At 41.0% G+C, this 17,818-nt stretch overlaps 1 protein-coding gene across 1 annotated transcript in view; it reads right to left on the bottom strand.

The window, feature by feature from the left end:
• The window catches only part of CARD14 (caspase recruitment domain family member 14), a 122,378-nt gene that overhangs the window by 39,015 nt on the left and 65,545 nt on the right, over positions 1-17,818 (bottom strand). Inside the window, exons 7-9 of the mRNA XM_082271736.1 lie at positions 16,058-16,210; positions 12,040-12,144; positions 7,069-7,166 (exon numbers count right to left, since the gene is read on the bottom strand). Of these exons, the coding sequence (XP_082127862.1) occupies positions 7,069-7,166; positions 12,040-12,144; positions 16,058-16,210 (356 nt within the window). The remainder of the gene's footprint in view (positions 1-7,068; positions 7,167-12,039; positions 12,145-16,057; positions 16,211-17,818) is intronic.

Here is a 17,818-nt window from a genome sequence, read left to right as displayed (position 1 = left end):
CCAGTGCCAGAGCAGCTCCTTCCAAACTGACTTCACTAGATAGAAGGATTTTTTTTTTTTTTTTGCTAAGTAGGGATCCAAGCATTAAAACCCTGCCAGGAGTCAAGGAGAGATGCACCATGATCATGAATATATTTAATTACCATTCGAAAGTGACCACATTTCTTAGTGCTGTCAACACTTATAAGCCACTAAAGAGGGATCCCACTAGCTACTGTATACCAGAAAAAAAGGGATAAACTGTTTACAAAAGCAAGAAAAAGTAAAAAGCGGACCTTGTCCCATTGTTTCTGTCCTGAGAAAGCTACAAAATGCTTGTACCGACTCCATAGAAAAGAAAGGTACCCATCTAAGACCAATTGTCAGGAAGGTACAGGTGCATCTCATAAAATTTGAATATCATCAAAAAGTTAATTTATTTCAGTAATTCAATTAAAAAAACTGAACCTCATATATTTTATATACAGTATCTCACAAAAGTGAGTACACCCCTCACATTTTTGTAAATATTATATTATATCTTTTCATGTGACAACACTGAAGAAATGACACTTTGCTACAATGTAAAGTAGTGAGTGTACAGCTTGTATAACAGTGTAAATTTGCTGTCCCCTCAAAATAACGCAGCACACAGCCATTAATGTCTAAACCACTGGCAACAAAAGTGAGTACACCCCTAAGTGAAAATGTCCAAAGTGTCAATATTTTGTGTGGCCACCATTATTTTCCAGCACTGCCCTAACCCTCTTGGGCATGGAGTTCACCAGAGCTTTACAGGTTGCCACTGAAGTTCTCTTCCACTCCTCCATGATGACATCACAGAGCTGGTGGATGCTAGAGACTTCGCGGTCCTCCACCTTCCGTTTGAAGATGCCCACAGATGCTCAATAGGGTTTAGATCTGGAGACATGATTGGCCAGTCCATCACATTTACCCTCAGCTTCTTTAGCAAGGCAGTGGTCATCTTGGAGGTGTGTTTGGGGTCGTTATCATGTTGGAATACTGCCCCGCAGCCCAGTCTCAGGGATCACGCTCTGCTTCAGTATGTCACAGTACATGTTGGCGTTCATGGTTCCCTCAATGAACTGTAGCTCCCCAGTGCCGGCAACACTAATGCAGCCTCAGACCATGACACTCCCACCACCATGCTTGACTGTAGGCAAGACACACTTGTCTTTGTATTCCTCACCTGGTTGCCCCCACACACGCTTGACACCATCTGAACCAAATACGTTTATCTTGGTCTCATCAGACCACAGGACATGATTCCAGTAATCCATGTCCTTAGTCTGCTTGTCTTCACCAAACTGTTTGCAGGATTTCTTGTGTATCATCTTTAGAAGAGGCTTCCTTCTTGGACAACAGCCATGCAGACCAATTTGATGCAGTGTGCGGCGAATGGTCTGAGCACTGACAGGCTGCCCCCCCACCCCACCCCTTCACAGAGATGTATAGTAACTAAGTAGAACTACTTCACTACTGTACTTAAGTACCGAAAGGCGGTATCTGTACTTTCCTAGAATAGAATTTTATTCTCCTACTTCCACTTTTACTTCACTACATTTTTTCGATGATTTCAATACTTCTACTCCGATATTTTTTTTTTTGTGCTGCATAGGTACTCGTTACAATTATAAAAATTACCACTGCCGGAACAGTAGATGGCAGGTTTCATGAAGCTCAAAACATGTGCATTATCAGCGCATACAAAAATAAATGCTACTGTGTGTATAAATAAAAGCTGCTATACCAAATCTTTCCACTAAAAAGAAAATATGAAACAAACAAATTGTGATTGTCCTTTAGGCTAATCATTTGAAATAATAAAAAACAATACGATGTTCAAACTTTGACTTCTTTCTTTAATAACTAAATAACACAGTACTTGTACTTTTACTTTCAGTACTTGAGTAGCAATTTTTTAAAAAAAATTACTGGTACTTTTACTTTCAGTACTTGAGTAGGAAAATTAAAAAAAAAAACTACTTGCAATACTTAAGTACAAAAAATGTTGAATACTTTAGTACTTCTACTCAAGTCACTTTTTGATAGAGCACTTCCACTTCTACTCAAGTCACTTTTTGATCGAGCACTTGTACTTTTACTCAAGTATGGGTTTCGAGTACTTTATACAACTCTGCCCCTTCAACCTCTGCAGCAATGCTGGCAGCACTCATACATCTATTTCCCAAAGACAACCTCTGGCTATGACGCTGAGCACGTGCACTCAACTTCGTTGGTCGACCATGGCGAGGCCTGTTCTGAGTGGAACCTGTCCTGTTAAACTGCTGTATGCTCTTGGCCACTGTGCTGCAGCTCAGTTTCAGGGTCTTGGCAATTTTCTTATAGCCTAGGCCATCTTTAAGTAGAGCAACAATTCTTTTTTAGATCATCAGAGAGTTCTTTGCCATGAGGTGCAATGTTGAACTTTCAGTGACCAGTATGAGAGAGTGAGAGCGATAACACCAAATTTAACACACCTGCACCCCATTCACACCTGAGACCTTGTAACATTAACGAGTCACATGACACTGAGGAGGGAAAATGGCGAATTAGGCCCAATTTGGACATTTTCACTTAGGGATGTACTCATTTTTGTTGCCAGCAGTTTAGACATTTATGGCTGTGTGTTGAGTTATTTTGAGGGGACAGCAAATTTACACTGTTATACAAGCTGTACACTCACTACTTTACATTGTAGCAAAGTGTCATTTCTTCAGTGTTATCACATGAAAAGATATAATAAAATATTTACAAAAACTTGAGGGGTGTACTCACTTCTGTGAGACACTGTAGATGCGTTACACACAGAGTGATATATTTCAAGGAGTTCTTTCATTTCATTTTGATGAATATGGCTTACAGCTAGTGACAACTCAAAATTCAGTATCTCAGAATATTAGAATATTACATAAGACCAATAAAAAAAAAAAAAAAAAAAGGATTTTTAATATAGAAATGTTGGCTTACTGAAAAGAATGTCCATGTACAATATAGTATGCGCTCAATGCTTGGTCGGGGCTCCTTTTGCATGAATTACTGCATTAGTGTGGCCTGGCATGGGGGTGATCAGCAAGTGGCACTGCTGAGGTGTTATGGAAGCCCAGGTTGCTTTGATAGCGGCTTTCAGCTCCCCTGCATTGTTGGGTCTGGTGTCTCTCATCTTCCTCTTGACAATACCCCACAGATTCTCTATGGTGTTTAGGTCAGGCGAGTTGTCTGGCCAATCAAGCACAGCGTTACCATGACCATTAAACCAGGTATTGGTAATTTTGGCAGTGTGGGCGGGTGCAAAGCCCTGCTGGAAAATGATCCGCATCTCCAAAAAGCTGGTCAGCAGAAGGAAGCATGAAGTGCTTTAGAATTTCCTGGTAGAGGGCTTTGCTGACTTTGGACTTGTTAAAACACAGTGGACCAACACCAGCAGATGACATGGCTCCCCAAATCATCACCGACTGTGGAAAATTTTGCATTTCAGTTGGAAATCAAGGTCCCAGAGTCTGTAGAAAGAGTGCAGAGGCACAGAATCCAAGCTGCATGAGGTACAGTGTGAAGTTTCCACTGCCAGTGATCGACATGAACATACTTTTTAGTAAGTCAGCCTTTCTGTATTACCAAAACCTTTTTATTATTGGTCTTATGTAATATTCAAATTTTCTGATATTCTGAATTTTAGGTTTTCACTAGCTGTAGGCCATAATCATCAAAATGAAAAGACTTGTATACCAACTGCAGAGGCGATTGACATGGTAAAGGATTATCTGAAACAAGATAGAACTCCTGATAGTTGAACAGAGCTCAATCCAGACCAAGTGTCATGATCTAGAGTCAAGCACAGAGGCCATTGTAGCTTTAGCAGTAGCAAGGCACCCACGGACCAGCTGGAGAAGTACAGAAGCATTCATCCTGACGGATGACATGGGCTCACTCAAGGTGCATGATCTAAGTACTAAACCAGTGTTCGCCAGAGCTCCTGATGGTGGAGATGTGTTTTCCTGGGTGTTAGTAGAAGGTCACAGTCCTCAGTATCACTCCAAAAGGAGGTGAGCAAGCCCAGGTCCAGTAGCAGATTTATCAGGTGGGGATCAAGCAGAAGCATATTCAGTAAACAAGCTAAAGGTCAGTAACAAGTGGTTGCAGGTTGAGATCAAGCAAAATCACAGTCAAGGAACAAGCCATAGATTGATAACCAGTGGTAGTGAAGATACAGACAGCAGCAGAAGTGACAAGAGTGAGGTTTTAGCTAAAGAGAGAGCACAATTATCTGGCAAACAGGAAGTGCAAAGCCATGGCTTTAATAGGAACTTTATGGGAGGAGCAAAGGGTTCAAGGTTCAAGACAAACAAAGTTGAAGGCAGAATAATTTAAGGAATTGTCCAGGAAACTGTCCAGCATTCCAGGTGGCTCAACAAGAACAGTTTCTGCCAGACACTGCAGAGGTCCTGGGTATATATCCAGGCCCTGAAACCAGGCCTATGTTCCTTGTTTGCTTTTTGACTTGCTCATCTACTAGAACATAAACCGAGCATCATTAGAACTCTGTAACATCAGGCAGAAGAGATGGTAACAACAAAGCGCATGAACGGCGTGATTCGACGATGTCCATGGACGCCCTCCTGGAACAGCAAAGCCGCGCTGTAGTCATCTTTCGGCGATAGCGTGATAAGGAAGTGTTACGGCGCAAGAGTAGCCAATGTATACATAAAACCAACAGTTCTAAAACATCAATGCATGTTCAAAGCAGTAGTTAAATAAAACTGACTTCTTCCAGAAAACAGCTAAAAATCATTGAAAAGACCATTTCTTTTAGGTAGGGCTAGTTGTCTGTTTTTGAAGATCAGTAAATTGCATATTTAAAGCCATCCAAGTTTTAGAAACAAATAAAAAATGATTGATTTATTAACAAAATATGAACTGTAAATGCTAGCTTTAGCTTAGTAAATAAGATAAAGATGTATTTACCTTAATTATTCACTCCCATTCAAGCATATTTTGTTTTTGTTTGTAGCACTTACCCCCAGAGGGGCCTCTTGGAATGTACCCAAGTGTCCAACAATAGTACAGAGGCTGACATTCACATGCACAATACCACGCACACCGAGAATACAGGCTAATTCTAAAAGATGTTGTTTTTGAATTTTTTTGCTGAAGAAGTTGAACAGGATCTATGGTCACCAGATACTCCAAATGATAAAACCAATCAATGGTAGGACAAACGTCTAAGCAGAAAATCCTTAAAGGAGCAGGAATAAACACTACAGTACAAAATCAGATCTTACTGACAATGTCCCAGGAGCTGTCTGCAATCCAGCATCCACAGGTAGATCTTCATTGAGGGAGGTGAAAGATCCAAGTCCAGACCAGGACTTCAGCACAGTGCTCTCCAGCAAGAATCTGTTAACAATCAACACAGACCAGCTTCTGCTGAGGACCAGACTGCAATCTCTGCCCAGACTGCAATCTCTTGTCTTAGCAGCTCTCTTCTAAGGCCAGCAGCCTCTGGAGAACTGAACCCCTCCTTCTAGAAGAAATAACACTCTGGAAAAGCCTCCCAAACATTTATCACCTCCCCAGCCACCTTCTGGATGCCTCCTTCAAGGGATTGGCAAGAGCATGATACATATTACTGCTGGCAATTGGACTATCCCTGCCATATATTCTGGAAGTTTCTTCCAGAAACAGGTGGGAGAAATCAAATACCCAGCCTGGAAAACCTGACTAAACAAAAACAACAACCTTTTTCACATCTTCCAGCATCGGTTTCCTTTGCAGGTCTTGGCATTCAGACACATAACATCTTAGAGCCAGAAAATATGTCAATGCTAAATGACTTTCCTCTGGTAGGATCACGGGTCTCAAAGGGAGCATACAATGCCTACCATATGTCACTGACTGAGGGTGCTGCTACAATCGATGTCTGGATGGTGAAACATCTCTATCCAAGGCCACCAACTCATAGTATTATATTAGTAAATGCCTCCTTATCCTCAGCCCAGTACTTTCCTGAATCTAGGGCTGGGGTCAGGTAAAACCGTTGGAACAATGGTAAGATGCAGATTGCTGTCAATAGAGTGGCTGCTGGTAAAAAAGTATTTACTGTCATACACTAAAACAACAGTTTTAGCAGCAGGGTGGCAACTGTATGCCAGAGCAAGAAATAACTCCTGTAGGCCCAGAGACCAGGTAATCTTTACTGAAATACAGAGAGTCTCTTTGTATTTTGATATGTTGATACCTTTTCTTACAAATTATGAATTGATAGCCAGAAGGTATTTGATGTGGAGATAAGTACAGATGATCTGATCGTGAAGACATTCTAGTATAGATACTGGATGGTTACAGTGATGCTGTTAAGGTTGGTGGGCTGGTGGCTCTGCTCAAGGTTGGGGTTGACTATCGTTGACTCTGCTCCTGGTTTCCATGACAGGCTGCTGATGGTTCTTGTAGCATGATTGCAGATGGACCTGGTGCTGGTTTCTGTGGCAGGGCTGTGGGCAGACTTGGTGCTGATACTATTGGAAGCATGGATGTTGGTAATCTTGAATGTTGTAAAGTGGTTAAGACTTTGTTTGTCTTCATTGCTGCTCAGCAACTGATGTCAAGTTGCATTATCCCTGTTGATCCCTGATGAAGGGGAGTGGTGTCGACCCCGAAATATGTTTGCTGTTTTTTAAGATTTTTTTTATGATTAATTAAATATATCTTGGAGGCTTTTATGTGGTTTTGGTCTGGCACTTCTTTCCATATTTCTTTTACTTTGAGCTAGCAAAGCAGGGAGGGAGGCATTGCCGTGTGAGAGCCGCATAGCCAGAGCAATTATTTGAAGTTTTACTTTATATGACTTTACATGCAAATTTGAAAGTTCCCAGTGTCTCATTTAGCATGCTGGCAAGGGTAATAGATTTAGTGCACAGCATAGCATGGCTAGCAAAATGGTAAGAAGATGTAAGTACCATATAGAACAGGCATTGGCGTTAGCTGAATACCTTAGCATTTGCATTGAGTATAGCGTTGATCAGAAAGTATTTTATGTAATCTACTGTATATTACTTTTAGTTTACCACTTACCTCTTAGATAGGCCAAGTAGATAATCATCATGGAAAGAGTGGCAAGAGATACTTTCACCAAGATCACTGCTGGCTTGACAGCTTAACTCCTGCCAGGACTAAAATGATGACAAGAGGACGTTAGAGTTTTTAGGTCCCAAATAAAGTCCTTACTTAGCGGTTATTCTATTAATAAAGCTAAAGCTGGCCATACATGGATCAACATTGTATGGGTAGGCTGGTTGTACAGAAGTCAATCCACTGATCAACTTCTGTACAACCAGTCTGTCTGTTTTTTTCCAATCATTCAGTGGTTGTGTGGCAGTGACTGCATACTTGCCAACTGTTCCTTTTTTCGTGGGACAGTCCCTGCAAATAGGAGCTTGTCCCAGGTTATTTATATTATCCCTGGAAGCGGCTGTTAATCGGGCTGCCCGTAAATGTTACGCAGAAGTAGGGCAGCTGAATTGGAAACTTGTTCCAACTCTGCTATTGTGGCCTTAAGTTTAAAATTCCCGTTTTAATTTCCTGTAATTCTCTCTATATTGGAGTAGACTCCATAATCTGATAAGTAGGCAAGATTAATTATGCAGAGTGGGCGGAGCTTCAGGGAAGTGGTTGTGGTAATTGATGGCTGTGCTCCAAAGTGTCCCTGAAAAATCATTTTAAATGTTGGCAACAATGTGACTGGCTATAGCTGGCAGCAGTGATTGGTGTGTTCTGATGGCAGGGATGCCTCCTCAGAACACAAAACCTCATTGGGAAGGATTTCCCTATCCACAAATGAGTGGATGACAGTATTGGGTAAACTTTTTGTTCGTTCAACCCAAACAAAAAAAGATTATTATTGGCTGCTAAAGGCAAGGCTTTTTTTAAGTTTTGGATAGTGTGGAAGAGATTAGAACCCCTGTCAATTTTTATTACTTTCTGTGTTAAAGAGATCCCCACTCTCTATTTGTCCTGTTTACCATTATCACATCACCCCAGATGATGTCTACTTAGACTAAACGCGTCGGGTCTACTGCTAATGCCGTCTTTTATCTACTTGTACAAGCGCTATACCATCAGGTCTGTGTAAGTGTGTTTCTTCTTTTTTACTATTAAATGTTTTAAAAAGATACACACTATGTGAGCTTTTTATTTTTTGAGCGTCCGGAAGAGGATTTCTTACTGCTCTTACTGCTAGTGGCTATAATATTCCATATTAGTGGATGACGTTGAAGGATTGAGCCATTGATTTTTGGATATATTACTGGTATAAAGCCCATCTATCTCTTAGAAGCCTGAATGACCCAAAAGGTGTATACTTTATTGGGTCCACTACATCTGGTAAGCCTTCATTACAGTTGTCCTGTTGGTGGTGGTCAAGCACCTGAATTCACAATAGAAGACTTATCAGCACCTTTGCACATCTATGGCGGAATTTGTGGACTTGATGCTATGATGAGCATTTCACATTAACAGCATCAGCCACTTTATCACTTATGCACTTTTATATATATAAGTTTTTATGATTTTGTGGTCCATATCTAATTTTGCACTTTATTGCCTAGTACTGCAGTCATTTTGTGGTTCTTATGCAATTTTGCACTTTATGTATTGAAGTATTTAGATACTTTATAAGTTGCACATTTCAGCACTGTAATTACGTGATTTTGCACATAGTTTATGCACTTTATTTTTTGGTTAGCATATATTAATATGCATTAGCACCATTGCACTTTGAAACACAATCTAACAGCGCTGCAAATTTTTGCTTTTCCATTGTCTTTACAAATTGTCATTTGTTGTTGCTGGCTGCTGTATTTTTAGGGTTGGCGCAGTATATAGTATTATTGTACCGTTATCATTGAAAGTGAAAGTAAAAGAAAATTCCACTTTTCAAGTTGTCGCCAGAAAAGTAATAGAAGGGAAATTTTCCAATGGAAACACTAGTTCTGGTGACCTGGGGGCCCCAAGGCATTCCTTTAATTTGCAGGGATTTCCTCTCACTTCCTGTTTGGCTATGGGACAGGAAGTGAAGGGAGATTTCCGCAATGGGACACAGATGGTGTAAAAAAAAAATTGACAGGGGTTACTTACAACCCTCCCTTTCTCTATCCAAAATGAAAAAAAAAAAAAACAGTTTTGCCTATAGTTCTACTCTAAGGGTTTAATTAGCACAGCATATTAATTAGTTATTTGTTACATTTTAGGAACTACAGTATCTAGAATTTTTAGTTCTGTTGAAGCAATAACCTGAAAGATTTATCATGTTTGTAAGGACACTCCTGTACTTGTAAGGGTGCCTAGACACTTCTGTACTGTAGCCTCACAGAAACACACACAGGTTAGGAATATTAATTTTGTTGTATTTTGGTGGATGTATGGCTCTTTATCTGCTAGTGAACTTCCTGTGGTTTGTCTGGGCTGTGCAACTTCTTAGTGGACAGAGGAAGTGCAGAGTAATTGAATAAGGAGTCAGAACATGAAATATAAGCATTGAGGATGCATCTAGTGACATCTAGTGGGGAGACATGATGATTCAACCCCACTGACAACTCTCTCTCTATTTTCCTGCATTTCCTCTATTTACCGTATACTAAGATGGCGGACGCCGACGTGCATCACGCCGTGACGTCACCACTCACCACGCATGCGCAATAGCGCTGTTTTTGGCCATTTTAGAGGACACTGCCCAGATAAATGAGAGGAAATACACCTGTTCATGTATAAAAGCCTCTGAAGAAGCCGGGGTGTCCGGTAAAACGGATCAGGCTTATCTCTTATCCAGCTGCCTGGATAATAATTTCATAAAATATGAAATTGTGGATGATGGTGATGAAATCCGGTTAATGCAATCTACCACCGATGACAACTATCTGATAACTACTATATATCTTTAGAGAGACTCTGTCTACACTAATGACTGCCAAATGGGAGAAATACCGAATGATAAATATTTATGGACCATTGTCCTCCTATCTAAGGGGGGTGAAGACTAAGGCATGGGACTGTGACATAGCAGCCGTGTCTGTGTGAAACACAATTTACTGAACATTGTATACATATATAGGAATCATGCATCAATGTTGGTTGTGAAGTATATTTAATACATGTTCCTGAGAGGGAGAGTCTATCCATAAGGACAAAGGACTATGCTTTATATAACTGACCTCCTCTGGACCAGGAACCTCTTGCGTATTTAGAGGACTGTATATTGAGTGCCGCCCCCCCCCCCCTGGGTCCAGTCCCACCGGGAGACCCGGACATCCTACCTGCACGGCCGCCGAAGAGAAGACCCGATCAAAGCTGCATTCGACTGTGATCGGGTCTCCATGTAAAAAACCCGGAAGTGATGTCATGACATCACTTCCATGTACTCGGCGGCAAATTAAAAAAAATGCTAGCATTCAAAGCAGCCAAACTTGGCATTTTGAATGCTTTTAAGTGCAGAGGAGGGGTTTGGGGTATTTTAAACCCCCCGATCCCTCCACCAGAATACCTGTGAAAAATAAAAAATTATTTTTTTTTAAATGTCCGAAAATATCAGCCAATATAGGCCAATACCAATACCACTATCCGATGACCAAAATATCGGTATCGTCATTAAAACGATATCGGTCGATCACTAGTTGCAACCCTCACCCTCTATGGGACTGCAGAAAATCTGTATGATGGATGGCCATGTAGCACAATATGAGATGTATATATTTAGATAGTACAGGTGGCGATGAGCAATACATGAGCAATTCAATAGGAGCAGGCTAGCTGGAATTAGATTTGATGATGTCTTGTGATATATGTTTTATATGTGGATTTTATTTTTCTACAATAAAGGTGATTTTTGTATGCAGATGGTAGTGGCCAGTTAATATCCATTTTTGGTGTGGGAATAGTATATTAGTATTTAGTGAAGTAGCTCCCCCTATCCAACTGTAGGAAGTAGCATTGATGCCTTGTAGGACACTAGGGTATGGGTTTTTTCTTTTTTGTACTGTAGCCTCATATCCAGGGGCGTAACTACAGGGGTTGCAGGGGTTGCAATCGCTACCGGGCCCCATGCTCCAGGGGGCCCATGAGCAAACCAGTGGTGGAACTTCCAGGATCGCAAAGGTCACACTTGCGACCGGACCCTGGCATTGCACCACTCTGGGGAGGCCCCAAGATTGCAGGAAGGGGGCCCACAAGATTGCAGGAAGGGGGCCCACAAGATTGCAGGAAGGGGGCCCACTGTAGAACCTGTGAAAGAATCCTGCTGCGGGACCGTAATAAAAGGCCATGCAATGAGTGTAAAGAGCCCCAGGATTAGTGGGAAGAGCCCTGGGCTTGAAGGTAAGGGCCCCGGCCAGGGGTCTGGGGGGCCCTTCATGGTTTCTTGCATCAGGGCCCTGAAGGTTCTAGTTACGCCTCTGCTCATATCGGTATATCTAAATGTGAATGCTGGTTTCACATGATTTTGAGTGAGTCTAGGTCATGATATTGTGCTGATTGCCAAAGTGAAATCTGTACTGCATACATCTCTCTTATGACTTTTATTGTGCAAAGACTATGTAGTGATGGGTAGTAAAGATCTCTGGAGTCGGTAGAAAGGTAAGCATGTACTGTAGGTTATATTGAGAGGGGCTTTAAAGGACAAATTCCCTAAAATTATGTAGAAACAGAGACTGTTGTAAGCAGGAGCATACTTGATCCCAGGCAGCTGTTTGGGAACTCCTCTCAATATATGGTAGAACTGCTACAGTTCCAAAGTATGCATTTTTGCAATTGGCCTTGAAGGATGGCTGGAGCCCAGGCTTCAAGATCCATAATTTGGGGCCTTAGTGCAACAAACTGCATAAACTTAAACTACATTTATATAAGACATATACCACACAAAAAAAGGCATGCTGAAAACTTCCAGACAATTTTGTAAATAAATATATTTATACATTTAAGGGTTAAATAGCCTAAATAAAACATTGGTTCTTACAACAATAAATTGAAATAACATATAAAATTGCTATAACAAACCTCAGACATGCTGAAAGAAGATCCTTTGTCCCCATCTTCTGAGGGACAAATAGCATCCATCCGCACTAGCCTCTGGTGTCTAGATTGTGTGTGCTCTTTTCCCATCTGTCCAAGAGAAGAAATGTTACAAGAAAAGCTGCAGAATTTATATTATGAGAATCTGGAACCCTTCCTTGATGAAAAAAAACAAACTGACCAGGCCTCCTGTACCTTTATCACCTCCCCAGTCACCTTCTGGATGCCTCCTTTCAGGTAATGGCTGGGGCATGTTTTATATTCAACTCATAATTTGAACCTCCCAGCCCCATGCTCTGGAAACTTTCAGAAGCAGGGGGAAACAATCAAAATCTCAGATCAGGAAACCCTGAACAGACCAACACAATCGATCACTGTTCCCTTTGCTACATTTGGGCCAAAAACGATTTTTTTCCTAGCAGACTAGCTAGGAGGGTGCTACACAGATACATACATACACTGTACACATATATATTTATATATATACAGTGCCTTGCGAAAGTATTCGTCCCCCTTGAACTTTGCAACCTTTTGCCACATTTCAGGCTTCAAACATAAAGATATAAAACTGTAATTTTTTGTGAAGAATCAACAACAAGTGGGACACAATCATGAAGTGGAATGAAATTTATTGGATATTTCAAACTTTTTTAACAAATAAAAAACTGAAAAATTGGGCGTGCAAAATTATTCAGCCCCCTTAAGTTAATACTTTGTAGCGCCACCTTTTGCTGCGATTACAGCTGTAAGCCGCCTGGGGTATGTCTCTATCAGTTTTGCACATCGAGGGACTGAAATTTTTGCCCATTCCTCCTTGCAAAACAGCTCGAGCTCAGTGAGGTTGGATGGAGAGCGTTTGTGAACAGCAGTTTTCAGTTTTTTCCACAGATTCTCGATTGGATTCAGGTCTGGACTTTGACTTAGCCATTCTAACACCTGGCTATGTTTATTTGTGTAGTAGATCTCTGCAGTTCATCCAGAGTGATCATGGGCCTCTTGGCTGCATCTCTGATCAGTCTTCTCCTTGTATGAGCTGAAAGTTTAGAGGGACGGCCAGGTCTTCGTAGATTTGCAGTGGTCTGATACTCCTTCCATTTCAATATTATCTCTTGCACAGTGCTCCTTGGGATGTTTAAAGCTTGGGAAGTCTTTTTGTATCCAAATCCGGCTTTAAACTTCTCCACAACAGTATCTCGGACCTGCCTGGTGTGTTCCTTGTTCTTCATGATGCTCTCTGCGCTTTAAACGTACCTCTGAGACTATCACAGTGCAGGTGCATTTATACGGAGACTTGATTACACACAGGTGGATTCTATTTATCATCATTAGTCATTTAGGTCAACATTGGATCATTCAGAGATCCTCACTGAACTTCTGGAGAGAGTTTGCTGCACTGAAAGTAAAGGGGCTGAATAATTTTGCAATTTTTCAGTTTTTTATTTGTTAACAAAGTTTTGAAATATCCAATAAATTTAGTTCCACTTCATGATTGTGTCCCACTTGTTGTTGATTCTTCACAAAAAATTACAGTTTTATATCTTTATGTTTGAAGCCTGAAATGTGGCAAAAGGTCGCAAAGTTCAAGGGGGCCGAATACTTTCGCAAGGCACTGTATATATGTATATATATATATATATATATATGTATATATTGTACATATGTTGTACGTATATGATGTTATACACAGCCAGAGTAACAACATATAATGGCAGTTTTGGTACGGTTTGAGAGGCATATATATATAAAAAGGTAAAATATGAGTTTTAAATAAAGATTGGATAAAGCACTATTGCAACTTTTCTGGCTTTTGCATGTGGCTGAGTGGGAAAGGACGGGAAAACATATGGAGGAGAAGTTATGTGTTCGAGAACGATGTATTTTATTTATGTGAGTAGCACGTACAAAGGATAAGGCACCATATCATATTTTTTATTTTTCTGCATGTCAAACTGAGCAGCACTTTGAGGATGAGGAGGAACCAATTGGAGAGTACAGGATATTTGATCTTACACAGAATTCATATTGGATATTGGAAGATGCACATAATATAAAGTGATTTTTGATCATACTTGATAGCAGGGTCAAACAAATGAGGTGAGAGCACAACTATACTGGGAAATAAACAAGGGAGGAAGAAAGACAATTGTTTCTTTTTTTTTTTATGGATTATTGTACTTTCAGGACTTTTTGCTTTGATTTGATTCATGATATAGAAGGGGAATAGCGCTGCACTGATATTGTGAATACTATAGGTACACATATGTATGGGAGTGTGTTAGAGTGCTGGCAGCTGTTTACTTCCATAGGTTACTAAAATATGACACTATTAAGAGAAGTTTTAGACTCATAGCTCACACGAGATATACAGTATATATATATTATATCGTTCACCAAAAATATTTGTGTTCCCATTTTCTTTTCAATAAGCATAGAGCATATTTACTTTAATTCACTAGGGCACCAATTCACTCTGAATGTAGATGACATCCTATTTAGCCTATTCTTTAACTCATTCCAACAGGCCATAACAAGTTGGCCAGTAGAACCGTATTATTCCAAATAATCTCAGAAACTAGAGTACCAAATATTAACCCTCAGAAAAATAATTTTGACACAGGCAGAGGGAAAATGACCAAGAGTTGCTTTTCCTAAAGCTAGATTCCCAAATTATCTGTTATATGTACATTATGAACCTGGAATTCTGGTATAAACATCTCACTCATTAGAGAGATATGGAAAAGCAAACATAATTTAACCAAGGACCAGCCAAATTGAAGAGCAGTATGTTGTCCTACTATTCACTACATGATGCACACTGGTGCTGGCTGTTTGATATTTTAATATTCGTCCCTTGAAACGCTGGTCGAAGAGGACACGCTCCCCACACTCCCACCCTACCATAATATCTCTGGAATTCTGCTTGATGCTATCTGTATCTTTGAAATATAGACAGATGCCCACAGGGATCGACTGATTATCGCCAACACCGATATATCGAGGGCTGATATGCACTTTCCCCAATATATCGGAATCGGCCCCTGAGGTTACCGATATTGCTGATAAATGTCTTGTAATGACAACCGATGAGGCTGAGAAGCTGCTTGGCTGTCATTAAAAGGAGCGGGAGGCGACTTCTCCCCCCTCCCACCGCCTTCCACGGCTCGCCCAGGTCTCCCGTCCCACCGGGAGACCCAAGCATCCTACCTCCACGGCCTCCGAAGAGAAGACCCAATAAAAGCTGCATTCGGCTCTGATCGGGTCTCCATGTAAAAAAACCCGGAAGTGATGTCATGAAATCACTTACGGGTACTTGGCGCCAAATTAAAAAAAATAACATCATTCAAAACAACCAAACTTGGCGTTCTGAATGCTTTTAAGTGCAGAGGAGGGGTTTGGGGTCTTTTAGACCCCCAGATCCCTCCAAAACAGTACATGTAAAAAAAAAAAAAAAATTTTTTATAATGTCTGAAAATATCGGCCAATATCGGCCGATACCGATATCCGATAACCAAAATATCGTTATCAGCATTAAAAAAACAATATCAGTTGATCACTAGTGTGGTTCCTTGTAAGCCCGTGTGCGCCATGCCTGCCCTTCGTGGGAATATGGGAGAAACCTTTCTCCTTTGGGAGGATCCTCTTAGCCATGGAAATGGTTTCTGGTTGTTAGCGACGTATCACACATAGGACATCACACACCCCCTGAGGAAGACCTTACAATAGAGGTCGAAACGTGTCGGGTTCTCCTTATTTGGATGTGATGAACTTGTGTCACTGTCCTTTGCTTGTCGCAATGTGTGATAATTGACCTAACATATTAAGTCTTTGTAACTAGAACTCATATTTTACGCTTTTGTAATTTCAAGGTTTTTTTTATATAATAATAAATGTTTTCAATAAAGATTTATATTTTTTATACACCCATAGTCATATAAGTATATGATCCTTATACACACAAAACATGTTGTTTCCAGTATATTATTCTAATGCTGACATAACTAACCATATGGGACTGCAGATGTGCTTCCAAACTTTGTATTTGTTGCTTGAATTCTGAGTTACATTCAGTAAGATCCATGACCTGCTTTCTCAGCAAATCCTTCTCTGCCAGATAACGGGAAATCTCACCTTGAACCATGTCACGAGCTCTGTATGCCTGTAGTAACAGTACAAAAAGCAGACATTTTATGGGATCATAATCAGTTAACTTGCAGCCCAACTGCAGCAAAACATTTATTTAATTTTGGAAAAAGGTGGAAGAGCTAGAATTTGTGTAAAGGTTTACATTTTGTCTGCAAGCTTACTGAAGACATTTGCCTGTAGCTAGTAAATTCACATTGACTTGGATTGTTCTGTAATGTTGAAGACATTTCACAGTTTTCTTTAGTTGTAATGAGTGTTGAGAACATTCCCCAATAACCAGCATAGCCACACAGGTAATCCAGTCACATCAACCCAATCACCATGTAATGTCAAGTAGATGTCCCCTACGCTCAAAGGGTGCATGTAGGCCAAAAAGGCATTGACTATAACGTTGGCATCCAAAGTCTTGCTGCCCTCTCAGGATGATGGGTATCCATACAAACTGAAAGCAAAAAAAAAGAGAAGGGCGCACCGACCTAGTGCATTACCATAAAATATTTATTGACAAATTAAAAAAAAACATACAATCAACTCACAAGAGTACGATATGTACAAGCAAAAAAAAAAAGTTCCTTCAGCTGTCCAGAGACCACGGGACCGTGATGCTTAATAGTGACAGGCAAACTTGAAGGTATCCATAGGGCTAACACGTTTCGAGGGAGAACCTTCTTCATCAGAACCATGGCTCTGTCCATAGGGCAAACTTGAAGGTGTCCATAGGGCTAACACGTTTTGATGGAGAACCCTCTTCCTCAGAGCCATGGCTCTGTCCATAGGGCAAACTTGAAGGTGTTCATAGGGCTAACACATTTCGAGGGAGAACCCTCTTCCTCAGAGCCATGGCTCTGTCCATAGGGCAAACTTGAAGGTGTCCATAGGGCTAACACTTTTCGATGGAGAACCCTCTTCCTCAGAGCCATGGCTCTGTCCATAGGGCAAACTTGAAGGTGTCCATAGGGCTAACACGTTTCGATGGAGAACCCTCTTCCTCAGAGCCATGGCTCTGTCCATAGGGCAAACTTGAAGGTGTCCATAGGGCTAACACGTTTCGATGGAGAACCCTCTTCCTCAGAGCCATGGCTCTGTCCATAGGGCAAACTTGAAGGTGTTCATAGGGCTAACGCATTTCGAGGGAGAACCCTCTTCCTCAGAGCCATGGCTCTGTCCATAGGGCAAACTTGAAGGTGTCAATAGGGCTAACACGTTTCGATGGAGAACCCTCTTCCTCAGAGCCATGGCTCTGTCCATAGGGCAAACTTGAAGGTGTCCATAGGGCTAACACGTTTCGATGGAGAACCCTCTTCCTCAGAGCCATGGCTCTGTCCATAGGGCAAACTTGAAGGTGTCCATAGGGCTATCACGTTTCGATGGAGAACCCTCTTCCTCAGAGCCATGGCTCTGTCCATAGGGCAAACTTGAAGGTGTTCATAGGGCTAACACATTTTGAGGGAGAACCCTCTTCCTCAGAGCCATGGGCTTCAGAGCTGAAGGAACTCTCTTTTTTGCTTGTACATATCGTACTCTTGTGAGTAGATTGTATGTTGTTTTTAAAAATTTGTCAATAAATATTTTATGATATTGCACTAGGTCAGTGCGCCCTTCTCTTGTTTTTTGCTTTCAC

This window comes from Pelophylax lessonae (genome assembly GCF_965119305.1).
Source record: "Pelophylax lessonae genome assembly, chromosome: 11".
NCBI lineage: Eukaryota > Metazoa > Chordata > Amphibia > Anura > Ranidae > Pelophylax > Pelophylax lessonae.
This window is presented reverse-complemented; position numbering and strand designations above follow the sequence as displayed.